The 14,536-nt window shown below is 38.3% G+C and overlaps 1 protein-coding gene across 1 annotated transcript in view; it reads left to right on the forward strand.

The window, feature by feature from the left end:
- Positions 1–14,536, forward strand: part of ABCA4 (ATP binding cassette subfamily A member 4) — a 65,295-nt gene that overhangs the window by 23,643 nt on the left and 27,116 nt on the right. The window contains exons 15-22 of the mRNA XM_018072175.2: positions 1,597–1,818; positions 3,406–3,610; positions 5,827–5,925; positions 7,941–8,165; positions 10,771–10,948; positions 12,292–12,423; positions 13,137–13,276; positions 14,226–14,363. Of these exons, the coding sequence (XP_017927664.2) occupies positions 1,597–1,818; positions 3,406–3,610; positions 5,827–5,925; positions 7,941–8,165; positions 10,771–10,948; positions 12,292–12,423; positions 13,137–13,276; positions 14,226–14,363 (1,339 nt within the window). The remainder of the gene's footprint in view (positions 1–1,596; positions 1,819–3,405; positions 3,611–5,826; positions 5,926–7,940; positions 8,166–10,770; positions 10,949–12,291; positions 12,424–13,136; positions 13,277–14,225; positions 14,364–14,536) is intronic.

Genomic DNA, 14,536 nt, shown 5'->3' on the forward strand with positions numbered 1-14,536 from the left:
ATAAGTTCACTAGTAAAGATTAATTGTGAGATTCCTCATAGAACAATCCATCAGGCTGATTTCTCTGTATATTGTATTTTCTATAGGCAGATGCACATCTCCCAATAAATAGTAATCATTGCTTTAAATCAGAGAGATAGTAATTTGAAGAATTTTAATCTTGTAACTCACTATATGTGATTTATGTATAATATCCAATCCTTGCCTGCTTAGAAATTGTGCCACTATTTCAGTGGAAAAAGAGACTGCAAGAACACAACTTTCAGGAAAACATAAAAAAAATCAACCTGCCTTTTGTTTTGGTGGCTCAGGATTACCGTAATTTTGTAAATTTTCAGGATAGTTTGGATGTTGTCTCTGAAGACTATCTCTTATCTCATTTACCTGAGAATCAAGCTCTATATTTAGAGCTTGCTGCTATATTTGATTATATAAATCTGTAGCATTTTGATAAGGAAGAATGCCCTTGCATCTTTTCTGATGTGGGGAACTGATATTGGTATAAATGCACAATTAGGGTTCACTCTGCTTTGTCTTATTCCCTGGTGTGTTGTTCTAGTTCCTGGTGGTTCCATTACAGCTTGGGTGTATAGAGAGATTAATTTATTTGCTACACTGGTTTAATTAAAAATCAGGAGGGAATTAATATCAGAGAGGAATGTGCTTTACCTGTAATTCACTTCCTTTCCGAGATTTCACTATGCCCATGTAAGGGACCTCTGTAAATACATCCTTATGAGACATTGCATCACTATTGATAGAGAAGTCAGTCTGTGAGGCTCCGTGGGATGTTGCAACAACGTTGAGGCCTATTTATAGCCTTAAAGACCTATTTTAGCCTTATGTAAGTTGACCTAATAAATAGATCTCAACATTGTTTTTTTAGGAGTAAATAGATAATTGGCAGCAGTTCATGCTCTTCTTGAGAGCGAGCATCTACAAAAGCTCTAATGAAGAAAGACTGATAAAAGTTCACCCAGTGGGTCAGTTAGCACACAAGGATCTCTGAGAAACTTCACTTGGCTTCCTCAGCTGTGATACCCTTCTGGAGTTTGAATATCATTTAGGTGCAGAAGCTTTATAATTTCCTGTGGTTTTGTTGTTGGCTTTTTAAAGATGTTTTGTCACACTTCCTTACATTGTCTTTTCTGCATGTAGAGCAAGTGGATTGAGGAGAGGATGAGAAGAGATCAATGAAACTTTATTATTAACATTTAATACTTTTATTTAAAATGTATGAGTTTCCAGGCAGGCACATCTTGCTTGGAATCATTTACTTATTAAGACAGGGACACAATGTCTATTTTCAATCAGTTATGATTTTAATTCAGTCATTGAATAGGAATATAAACTCCACAACCTATTGTACTAACCTGAAGTCACAATTCAGGAACAGGGATAAAGTTAGATGAAGGATTTGTGATTGTAATGACCTCCATGGTTGAAAATACTACCTGGGAGAGTTAGAAGTCATATTAGGTAAGAAGGACTGGCTTATTACTCATTACATGTTATATGTCAATGACAATTCTGACCTTTTCTGCCAGTTCAGGAAGCAGCAATACTTCTAAATTTTTGTTTTCCTTTTGCTTACAGCGTGGAAAAGTACTGCATTATAGCAATCCACTTCTCTTCTTTCTATTCCTACTGACATTCACCACAGCCACCATAATGCAGTGTTTCTTGTTCAGCACCTTCTTCTCCAAAGCAAATCTGGCAGCTGCCTGCAGTGGAGTCATCTACTTCACCTTGTACCTGCCCCACATCATCTGCTTTGTCTGGCAAGACCGCGTGACCGTCAATCTGAAGATCCTAGCAGTAAGCCTTTCACTGGTTCTGTGTTGTCTTTGCTCCCCTTCTCATGGTGCATATGTGAATTACAAAATATTGCATACCTCTTCCTCTCTGCTTTTGTGACTTGGAGAGGGAGACCTCTAAATCTCTCTCAAATAATTAAGGATTGTAAGTGCATAAGCCTTTAGCAGGCCTAGTGTAAGAGATATCTTCATGGTTTTCAGAAAATCCAATAAAATTTTATTTTGTTTTTTGAATGCTAGGAAATTAACATACTGTTTAAATTGTTTTGAACGCCCCTTAGAAGTCAAAGCAAATTTAACTTCTGATATGCTTAGTAAATATGAAGGCAATTCACAAAATGGGGACAGTTATCTTTCTCATGTGCTATAACCTAGTTAACACCAAAATATCTAAGGATGAGAAGACCTCAGGTGCACATTCTTTCTTTACCTGACCGTAGAGTTAGGATTTGAACTGGAGTGCCAAAGCTCTGGGAAATACTTTTCATCTAAGTAGTTGTAGACGTTCTCCACACAGTGCTTCCTTGTTGGTTCTCTTCCATTTTAGCTAAGATACATAACAAGTCAGAGGAGCTGGAAACTTCTTGCTGTTTTTTGAAATGGAACTGTGATCTTACAAAATTATTCAGACTAATTTTTTGTTGCTCAATGAAACGGGAAGGGTGTTTGAGGCCAGTCTCCCCATCTTTACTGAGCGTTCTAACGACACAGGTAAAAGAACTGTCTTCTCCCCTTGCACTAGGAAATCTGTAGAAAAAGGAAGAAAGAAAACAGAACACTTTAAAAGCTCTACCTAAGTGTAAATATGGCTATTAATCAGCTTTCTTACCAGGGATGATTAAGGCAGGGTGTGCATGTTTAGGGGGCCTGAAGTAAAATGTTAAAATTTTAAGGACAGCGAATATATTGCTGAAAACCAAATATTCTTTACGTAGCACACTATGATAATGCCTCACTGAGAGTTGCTATTGGGATCCCTCGTTTTCCTGAGGTCTGGCATTCCTGGCTGAACTACAAGTCCTGTGAAACAGCACTATATATCTTCTTCCTCTATTTTTGCAATGCAACATTGAAGATAATATGTAGATACTCTACTGGTTTATTAGTTTGTTGTGTGAGAACCAGCTAACAGACATGACAGGGGAAGGGATGGTTGTGGTTTTCCTTATCCTGAGCATCTGGTGTACTTTCTGACTTGTTACTCATAGTGGCCCTTCCCCGTACACTCAGGAAATATTTTTTTCCTCCAAAATAGGCAAAGTTGTACACTGCAAACTTCTAGATGCATCTGTAGTATTTTCTGAACAGAGACATTAATGAAAAAACCCCCAATCTGTGAAGGTTGACTAGTAGTTAAAGAAAGCACAACCAAGGTTGAATTCAGTCTGTTGTGGCTAAAAACTACTTAGAATTGCTTCCATTCAGAGAATTAAACATTACAGGCCAATATAAAAGTGAAACAACTTTTCCCGTGTCATTTGTTAGGCATTATTAAGTTTTGAAGTCCAGTCCCTAAAGGTTGTCTTTTTTTTTTTTATTACAAGACGTCCCCCTGTCTGAGTTGAATGTAATTTTTCCTTTATTCCAGAGTTTGCTTTCTCAAGTAGCTTTTGGTTTCGGTACAGAATACTTGTCACGCTATGAAGAACAAGGTCTTGGCCTACAGTGGGGTAACATCAGAACCAGTCCCTTGGAAGGAGATGATTATAGTTTTCTTTTTTCCATTAACATGATGCTTTTTGATGCTTTTTTCTATGGAATACTTTCGTGGTATCTTGATAACGTTTTTCCAGGTATGTCCATTTCTTATCCATATGAAGTGGCGGTAGTTGTTGTAAACTCTGTTAATCTAATCAGTGTCTGCGTAATTCACTGTAAAAACAGGGTGTTGTAGACCATGAATCTTATCCACTTTAGCACCACTGGTTTATTAAGTCTTCCACTTTTCTCTCTTTTTTTTTTCTTTCTCCTGTTTTATTCCTGAAAAGAATGAAAAAGGAAGAAAGAGTAAAAAGAAGGATGCAATTTCTGGTCACATTTTATAATTTAAATAGAAAATAAATCTAGAAAAATATCATCTGTAAAATCCAAATTGTGTATAAGTTTTCTTTTGAGAAATTTCAACCATTTCTAATGAGATTTCTTTAAATTTTTAAAAATATAGAAGTAACAGTTCTCGTTCACATATATATTATGGCCACCTTAGGCAAAATGTTTCTTAAAGGATGGTACTATTTCCTAAGACACATACTTTGTTCCAAGCAGTTATGAAAGTTCATGTGCGGATTTATTTTATTTCTAAAGGGGAATCATGGTTCTCGTGTGAGTTCACAAGAGGATTTTTTTTGTTATCAGTTACAAAATCCTGGAACTTTCTTTGTGACAAAATGATTTATCCTTCTAGCTTAAATGGTTATCTTACTTCATATTGAATATTGTTACAGTGTAATAAATGTAAACTCTTATGCTGTACCCAGCAAGTGAGGTTTCTTTTCATTAATTACTCCTGCATGCAAACTGCAGTTCCAAAATGTGTTCTTGGCAGATGGATGTTTTTTTCCTTTTCCTTTTCTGCAACTCTGTTTATTTAAAGAGTAGACAATGTACTATTTCCATGAACACAGCAGAAATTAAACAACAGCAGTTTCTTTGTTCATAGATACAAATTGGGTTTTTTCTGTCAGCACTTTACACGAAAGTAACACCTTTCAGGGCTTCTAGTTAGTACCTTCCCATCTTCCCAATATTTGCTCTGAGTATCTGATTGACTTTCTGCTCCTCTGTTTCTGTAGAATTTCTCATGGTGTTTCTCTGTCACACACGTGCAGACCTACCAAATCAATGCTGTAGTCTTTGAGGTTACTATGGATAATCCTTTGTGTCATATCCAGTTCCCTGGATAATCCTTTGAACCATATGGTTCTGTTGCTGTTCAAGTGTGTTCTGCAGCTAACCACCCATTGGCACAATGGTGCTTTGGCTATTTGAGTATTCTGCTCCATAACAAATATCACTTGGGTTTTGCATTCATCCTGAATAAGAATCTGTCATTTTAGCCACCAGTTTCAGAGGGATATAATCCAGTCCATAGCAAGTGCAAGGCAAACTGTTTGTAGATGAAGACAGAGCATTTGTGTGCATTAATAGGGGTATAAGTGGTTGCCTGAAATACAGATAATGTTTGTTAATTCAGAAATAGGTAGACACTTTCATAAAAAGTGGTTTTCAATTAAGAAAAACTGACCATCTTTCAGTGAGTATTACAAACTCCATTTGCTTATTTTGAATAAATAGCACAAGGATAATAACATCTGGGTTCTCAGGGATGCCAGTTTTAAACATAGCAGCTCAAATTCTTGCATTCTATAAATCAGTATGATCCAGGAAAGCAGTGTTGACTTGCTGTAACTCTGATCTGGCCTGACAAGAACTGGTAATGTTATTGTACTTTCTCTTATCCAAACTGAATTAACCTGTGACAAAAAAAGCCCATTTTTATTTAAGAAGACGATTACTGTGTTGTCACTTTTCCTAAAAGGCTGTGTGCTGAAATAACAGAGTGTCTTTTCCCATTGTGACTTGTGAATCTAGCCCCAGGATAATAAGTGTAAATACAAAACGCTTTTCACTCATGTCAACCCTCAAGCGCTAAGTGGCTTTAAAAGAAAATCACTAAGTGAGGCTGGGATCCCACTTAAGCAGTCAGCTGCCTCCTGGTTGGTAAGGATTCAGGGAGTAGCTTCATTCTGTAATTCAACTATATTGTACTTAAGCAAGGTAAGGCAAATCACATCACATATTTTCTTAATATTTTACTGCTACCCAAAATTAAAAAAATATCTGTAAACAAAATCTGTTCTGTCAGGTCCTTGGTGGATGGTTTGACCTTCTGATATGCACAGTAGGACTGCAGGTGTATATAATTATACTCAGATTTAGTTTAATTGTATTCATGCCTACTGAGAAATGGGATTATGAAGTGCACTTTACCTACTTACTTTTGTTTTAGGGGACTATGGGCTACCACAGCCTTGGTATTTCCCTGTGCAGAAATCTTACTGGCTTGGCTCTAGAAACCCACAAGATGAGAAAACAGCAACTGCAGATGGTGAGTTCTTTTAAAACTTGGGTGTTTAGAAATAACTTCATTGATCTGCTTAAAGGTGACATTACTTGAGCTGCTGCAAAGGTGAGAGACAGCCATACACTGGGAATCTCAGCAGGTGCCTTTGAACTTGGAGTGGCCTGCTATTATTTGAATTAGTAGAGGTGAGTCCCTGTTCCATTTGAGAGCCTTTGAAGTGTGGGTTAACAAGCAACATCAGACCCCCAGTCTCTCTACCCAACACTTTTTGAGACATTCAAGGTATTGCTCAACACAGCCTTTGTGAAATGTTGATCTTATTTACACTGAGTTTCCTCATCTTTTTAAACCTGATTCTTTTCTATCTAATTTGACACTAATTTAGTCTTTTTACTTTCAGTTTCTGAGCAAGATCATGATTTATGCCACACTTGTACCATCTTGAATAACTCAGTAAAGAGCCACCAAATTGATTAGGAGCTGCAGCACATAACATGATGAGAGAGCTGGGTCTACTCAGCCTTGAGAAAGCTAAGATAGATCTAGACTGCTCAGATGTGTCTGGAGGAAGCATGAGAGGCAATGGATATAAACTGGAAAACAGGAATTCTGATTCAATATAAGAAAATAAATATTTGTTATGAAGGTAGTTAGAACACTGGAACAGGTTGCTCAGGAAGTTTGTAAAATCTTCATTTTTTGAGATAGTTGCCATGATCTGAATTGACCCTATTTTTTGACGATGGAACTGGAAACCTTTGGAAGTCACTTCTGATCTAAATTATTCTATTATTATCTCAGCTAGCTTGATTGTGCTGGTAGTAATTTCATTCTCTCTTCTACAAAACATTGCCTTGGGTTTTCTCAAGCAGGGACAATTGGAAAGGTCATCTTTGATTAATTCCTTTGTAGGAGACTGTGATTCTTATCTATTTGAAGAACCAAGACTCTTCAGTGTCTAGGCTTACTTGAACAACTGTAGAACTTTTCTCAACTTTTATCTTTCCTTCAGGAGCATTTTCTTAATTTATTGTAACTGGTTAATGTATTGGGAGGAAAACTGGATAGGGAAATGTCAGATAATGTAAATTCACAGTTGAAAATTAAGATAAACTGGTAAATTATCTTCGTACTTTTAAAATTTACTTCTACTGGAGCACTTTTGTATCCCCTACTTTGCCATTTTAGGTGATGGCGTGAACTTGTTTATGTGGCTATTTGTGCACTAGGTAATTTTATAGAGTTTTGTGGGCTAAAATTTCTTATAGCAGAAAGTTAGGGTGAAATTGCACAACAAAAATAAGTCCCAGACCATCTGATACATTACAATTGTTCTAGTTTCACTCTAGACTGCCAGCTTGAATTTGTGTTATGTAAACAGTTCGTTCAGGGGCTCCTGCTTTGAACATCACTGTTCTTCCTGCTTCAAGCCTGACCCAATCAGTGATTTTATGTGACTGTTTTCTTTCGTGGCAGCAAGGGCTAAGGCCAAACTGGAAAGCCAGAAATTCTTGTACAGAAGTTAACATCAACTCATTCATTCCAGCCTGCTACTCTTAATTTAAGTAGCAGTTTAGCATTTTGCTTTTCATTTAACCTTTTAATTTTGTTTTCCTTCCTCTCACTCCCTGTAAGTGTGGGAAATGTTTTTATGGCCTTTCTTGTTCACTTAAGAGTTGGACTCGATGATCCTTGTGGGTGCCTTCCAACTCAGAATAATCTGTGATTCTTCATGTGGTGAAGAATTTGGTCTAGAGCTGCATAGACAAAATGTAAAACATGTACCTAATATCAGTCAGGATCTTACTCCGAGTCTGTAATTGCAAAATTGTCAGTCGTCTTCCTTAAATATATGATCTTGACCCTCTGAAGCAGATTTTAAGCTAGATGCTGTGTTCCTAACCTAATGAGTTACTGATGGTTAATCCTCCTGGAAAGCTCAAAGCTTAGGACTACCTCCTTTTCCTCAAAATATCTCTAGACATAAGAGGATATTTAATTTTGGTTCCTTACATCTTGGTTACTTTTGGTTTATATAGAAAAAATTCCAGAGTCAGAAGGCTGTGTGGATCAGAAGACCATGGAAGTGGGAAAAAATGAAAGCAGAACAAATAAATCTGAAGAACCTGAAAAAACAGAAGAAAAGAATGACAACCAGGGGAAGAAGGACGGTAAAAACAAACAATGTAAACACAAACGAGAAAAAGAACCCGGCGAGCAGGGGAAGCCTAAGACAGATGTCCAGGACAAAGATGAAATTAATAGTAAGGAGAGAGAGCAACCTGAGTACTTTTGAGATACCATACTCATTATACTTCATAACAAACTACACATAGGAATGATTAGAGCCAACCTACAAGAGCCCAGTTGGCTGCAGATGATAGCATGCAACTGCCAGAGACTGGCTCTCACTGATTCATCTACATTCATAATCCCTTAGAATATGTTAGCCACTACACATAAGACAGCTGCCCTCCTGAAGAGCTCCATAACTTGTTTTTTATTGTGCAAATGCAGGCTGTTTCTTTGGCAAGTTAGCATTCAGGCTGAGGGAAGCTTCAAAGACAGATACATTGACTCCTTAGAATTAGAGCCATGACTTCAATAAAAATACTTATGTTGAGAGGAATGTTCTTCCCACCTAGCCCTACCCCTCCTCTTTTTTTTTGTCTATCTTTAGTGTGTCTTGCATCTGTAGGGAAAGGCTGGTTTCAAAGGGATTTATCTGAAGTGCTCTGTGTGTCTGTCTGCACCCTTTTCTGATGCTGACATTAGCCACCACCTAAGAATTCCTGAATGACCTGCCTTGTTTTCAAGTCCCAATGTCTTTTTTTGTGGGGAGCCAGAGGAGTTTTTTGTATGTGATGCTCAGAGGAATGCGTGTGGATTCTGTAGCACAAGTGACTGCTACTGGCAGCTTTGAGCCCATTTTGACTCTCTTGAAAAGCTAGAGATAAAAGTGGGGCCATCAGAGCTCCTCACGTAGGCACTGAAAACATGCATTCAGGGTGAATGGAAACAGGACAGGACTTCAAAAGAAAAAAGACAGGCAGAGGTCAAAGGTTATTTCAGCCAATCTTCTCCTAATACTGCCTTATCTTTGTGGTGCTGTATTCATCAGTTCCCGTGTTCCAGCTGCTCCATGGCCACAGAGGAATGACTTTTTGCCTGTCACTGCACAAAAAAAAGCCCGTCTTCCCTTTCAGCCACCCACACAGGAACTAGGAGGCTTGTGAAGAAGCCAAAACCAGACCTAGTATGGTTCAATGGCACAGTTTCCAGAATGGTTTCATGTAAGAGCTAGTGCTTCACGTAAGAGTAATGGGATTGGAAATAGTAGTTCTAACAGCTTAACTACAAAACTAGCACAAGTTGGCAGAGCAGGGCAGATGCTGTAAATATGTCCTAATTGCTTGATGCATTTTAAGCAGAACTTTCACCAACACCCTATCCACATCCCCCCAGTGATGGCATCTCTGAAGAAAGACCTAAATGGCCCAAAATTGCACAGAGGATATAGGATCAGAATGGAGAAATATGAATCACAAAAAAAAGGGAGCTTACCCCTCCACTGAGTGTCCTTCAGGTGATGCAAAGCAGATACTGTGAGAGATCATCAGAGAATTTGCCACAGAACTTGTCAGTGAGTCTTGCAGACAAATATTAATTGATCTCATAATACATATAAAACCAAGGAAGGTGCCTCAATTGCCAGTATATGCATAACTATTTAGCCAGGTTCGATGTGAACTTCTGTCAATAGAGAGATGTTTGTATTTGTCCCAGTAAGGTAAATGGAAAGCCAGATTCACAAAGCAAAAGAAAAGTTATCTATAAACATAATTTTATTTAAAATAAGACTACCCATTCTAGATTGATTATTTCATCTGATTTGTAATATACACAGCTCTCTCATATCCAACATATTTGGGACTTTTTCCTGAGTGTTGTCTATAGTGACAGTCACACAAGCTACTGAAGGAGGTGGGGCTGTTTTTGCCCAGGTGGCATTGGCTGTTCTCCACACAGGCCTGCTGGGTACTGAACAATTTAAGTAAACTGGAATTGCAAAACAAGCCTCCCTACAAAGCCTGAAGCATTCTGTGTAAACAAAAGCGGACAGGGTCTTTAGTTTTAGTTTCTCAACTCCCATAATTCATATTGCCCAAGGGCTTAATTTACTTCAAAGGAAGTTTGTTTTGTCTAGAAGCTGATGCAATAAAACATCCTGATGGTGCTATTTACAATAATGCGTTTTTAATCCTGAGAGAAAGCCATCTCATGTAGTGTTCCTGTTAGGTACTGTCTAAATCCTGAGCTGGCCTCAGCAATGGGGTAAATTTCACTACCAAGATTGAAGGTAAATTTTTTTGTTGTTGTGTTTTGTTTGTGTTCTGGGGAGATTTTTTAAGCATCATGGTCAAAGAATGCACAGCTGGACAGATTATTTGAATGGCAGATTTCAGCCTGGCTAGAAAGGCAACCTGCTGTTTGTTTAATGTAATCTCTCAGCCTATCTAAGTATCTTCAGAAAACAATCCCGAATAATCTTCCAGGCACACAATTAGAACAGAAATCAAGTTCAGCTTCACCTGATCCAATGAGTTACCTCTCCACAGAGCACCACAATTCTGGGCTCCACTTTTCCTGTCATTGATGTGAGGGTAAATCTAAATAAATTGCGCTGCAGTTGGAAATCTGGCATCAGTTTGGTACTGGTGTGACTTGGAGAATCTGGCCCTGGAACATGATGCTGTGTTTTATTGGGTATTTGCTATTGCTTCTGCACTTATTGATGTGTCATCGTCAAACTAGGGTTAAAACAGGTGTTTTTATTCTCTTTTCATTCTTAATTTTTTGCCTTTCAAGTAAATACCTTCTTTGAGCCTGAGCCAACAGGACTGATTCCAGGAGTATGCATTCAGAACCTGGTGAAGATTTTTGCAAACAGGTCCAAACCAGCAGTAGATGGGATGAATATTACATTTTATGAGGGTCAGATCACAGCCTTCCTTGGTCACAATGGAGCAGGAAAGACAACAACCATGTAAGTCTCTTATTTTAAAAGAAGCAAATCCAGGGCTGTGCTCTATTGCTGTATCCCAAGGAGCAGTCTTCTCTTTTCACTCTTTCCTTGTGTCTCTCCACCCCTGCAGCTGGCTTGAGACACAGCATCAGGCTTTTTCCAGACAGGGAAATGCTGCCCCTAGGCACAGAGAACATATCCTGGATTAGCTAAAGCCCTGGGAGGGAGGCAATACATGACACAAACAAGTGAAAGTCTAAAGAGAAGGAAGCAATACTCTCTCCCAGAATTCATTTCCCATGGCCAAACTACCCTTAGGTAAAGAAGGAGAAGAATCTTCTGGCTGAAAGGGCTGAAGATTTGCAAAGCACCACATTCCATGTGTTCTTGGTTTCTCTAACTGACTTGAAGTCAGTTACATTTTTTGGTCTGTGTGCAAAGGAGTATAAGACATAGACCCTCTTTAAATAAAATGGTTACATGCATGTGAGATCCATGTCCAGATTAAAATGTTACTCTTGTCCTAGAACTCTAGCATCCCAGGAAGCCAGACTCTAGGAATGTTTAATTTTCTTTATATGGAACTTTATTTGGCAAAATAGGATTAATTATTGAAAAAAACATTTCATGAATCTGTGACAAGGTCATCAAATGTTGAAAGAACTGAATGTGTTTCATTATGACTTTTTCCAGCAGAATACTTTAGGATTTTTTAATTAAAAATACTCTTATTTCAAATGCACTTTAAGTTGCTTTTTAATTTTTTTAATTGTTCCCCAAGAAATATGTTCAACCCAAAGTAAAAGCATTCTAATCTACTGAAATGTTTTGTAAACTTGACTTTTTTTGTTCTCCTGATAAAACCAAAAATTTGTATAGCTTTGAACTTTTTAGAACTGAAAAACCCAATATTCACCGAAATGTAGTAACAGATGCCACCCATTTGCAACATAACGTTTGGTGCCCTTCTGTTTTATAGAAAATAAAGGTGTAGGGCATGAGTCTGTATGGTCAGAGACCTCAAGCCATTATTCTCTATCTTCATCCTAGTGAGCTTTGTTTTAGACCCCTTTATACGTAGGGGTGAGGTAGCTGAAAAAGCTACCTGAAACAGAGGAGCTATCTAAAACAGTTTTTTAATGGAAACCAGAATCATACAGACAGGTGTATCAAAAATTATGTTAGCAGATTCACTGTGTAGCAGGGCAAGAGTACTTTCATGCATGCTTTTCACCGGATTTGTTTCATCAAGGCCTGTAGTAAGAGACGTAAGCATGCTCCATCTAGTGGAATCATGCGATGTAGCTTCCTAATCTAGCACAGAAAGATAGGAGACAGGGAATTTCCTCATTCTATTTTCCCAGGTCAATACTGACAGGCCTCTTCCCACCAACATCTGGAACTGTGCTGATTGGCGGCCTGGATATCCGGACTCACATGGACTCCGTTCGGCACCGAATAGGCATGTGCCCACAGCACAACATCTTGTTCAATCAGTAAGTATCATTCCATACCAGCTTTAAGAAGAAGCGTCCTGGTCTGCATGTGTGAAAATGCCCAAAGCCTGTGTTGTTTCTCTTACTGTGCTGGCAGTAGATGTGTTTCAGGAGCACTTCTTCATCTCTTAACACTCACATGGGGTAAGCGTTGTCCTTCTGCAGTAGAAATCTCCTGCATCATTTTGCTGGAAGCACAGTATTTTCTTAGGAAAATGAGAGTGGTCTTGGTGTTTTCTCTTGCAGTGTGAGTTAGCAGGAGTCTATCCTGAGGCTTCATACACTATAATTTAGGACTCCTAAAGAAAAAATCCAAGTTGACAGTGCAGTAGCAGGAAACTTTTATGTCCATTTTGCACTACCACATAACCACTTACTGCCTTCTCAGGTGATTTCCAGCTTCGCTACCATTAGTTTGTGTTCATCTCAACAGCAGGCTCTCTTCCTTAATGCAGCTCCTCATGTTAGCTCCCATTTTATTCCCATAAATGGATGGTTTGATGCCTGCTATACTTGTTCCTTTAGTAGCAGGTTCTACTTTGAAAAGGCAGAGAAAGAGCCTATGACATCCAAGATCCTGAAGAAGATCTTCTAGGGTAATGCAACCTCTCTTCTTTAGCAAGATAAAGCTAGAGTGAATTTATTGCTGCTTGGGAAAAGAACCCAGCTTATTCATTTAAATTGTCTTGGTGCCTTTCTGTCTGATTTCACAGCCTTACTGTAGCAGAGCACATCTTGTTTTATTCTCAATTGAAAGGAAGATCCAGGGATGAAGCTGAGCAAGAGCTGGAAACAGTGCTAGAAGATACAGGCCTCACCCATAAAAGGAATGAAGAGGCTCAGAATTTGTCAGGTGCCCACATGAATGTTCTAAGATGGTTTTTCCTGCTGCCTTTTCTTTGTCTTTCACAGAATCACAGAATGGTTTAAGTTGGAAGGGACTTTAAAGATCATCTAGTTCCAATCTCCCTGTCATGGCCAGGGACACTTTCCACTTGGTCTAGACCAAGTTGCTCACAGTCCCATCCAACCTGGCCTTGGGGCAATTATTATTTGAGTTACATGTTTGAGGCCATATTCTGACACATCAATGTACGCTGGGAAGGTCTTTATTCTCAAAGAGTAAATGGGACTGTACAAGTAGTAAAGCTGGCACAACCTGTCCCTGAAGCTTCCATTTCTTTCAAATATACAACAAATTTGAATATACTTAAAGCTATTACTTTTAAATAAATATATATTAAAAATTGATTAATATAGGGAAAAAACAAAATTCTATTACTTCAAGGCAAATGAAATATTATACTATCATGCTGCCCCACTGTTTGGATCAGTGCTCTGTAATACCGTATTATTTGCTAGGAGTAATTTCTTTCATTCTAAAGGTCCAAATGCACATAGCATATTTGAACAACTCTCACTTTCAGATTCAAAAGCTGATTTGAATAAATAGGCAGGTGTTCTTATACTACTTTGTCCTGATTGCAACTATAAAAGTGGGCTAGTTTTACAAAAGAACCTGAAAACCTCATATCTTCCTGCTTTTGCTTCTGGCAAGAAGCAGAAAATGCAAGGTATAGATGAAAAAGATAGATATATAAATGTATATATAGAAATGGAGCAAGCTGTTATGAACTTTGGAAGAAAAATTACTATTGATTTAACTTTGCAGAAATATTTGTCTGAGGATGGGTTTTGTTTTATTTGTAGCAGTTTGTCCCCACACCAAAAAGCAATGTAAATACATACCTACCACATATGTAACTCATCTTAGACTCCTGGATGTGTCTGTCCTCTGGTAGGTGGAATGCAAAGAAAACTATCTGTTGCCATTGCTTTTGTGGGTGAAGCAAAAGTGGTAGTCTTGGATGAGCCCACTTCTGGAGTTGATCCATATTCCAGGCGATCCATCTGGGATCTTCTGCTGAAGTATCGCTCAGGTAAGTTTGAGAGTAGAAATTGTTTAATTCTGTTGGGTTTTTTTTTAAACTTGTCATAGACGCAGCATGTGCCTGCTGTGTAAACTGTCAGGAGTAGTGGGATACGAAAGCAAGCAAACAAGATTCTTTGGGCAGATACCTATGGTTGTGTCAAACCTGGGACCTGGTTTTGG

The sequence above is a fragment of the Manacus vitellinus genome, unplaced genomic scaffold (genome assembly GCF_001715985.3).
Source record: "Manacus vitellinus isolate BGI_N305 unplaced genomic scaffold, ASM171598v3 scaffold_21_pilon, whole genome shotgun sequence".
Classification (NCBI taxonomy): Eukaryota; Metazoa; Chordata; class Aves; order Passeriformes; family Pipridae; genus Manacus; species Manacus vitellinus.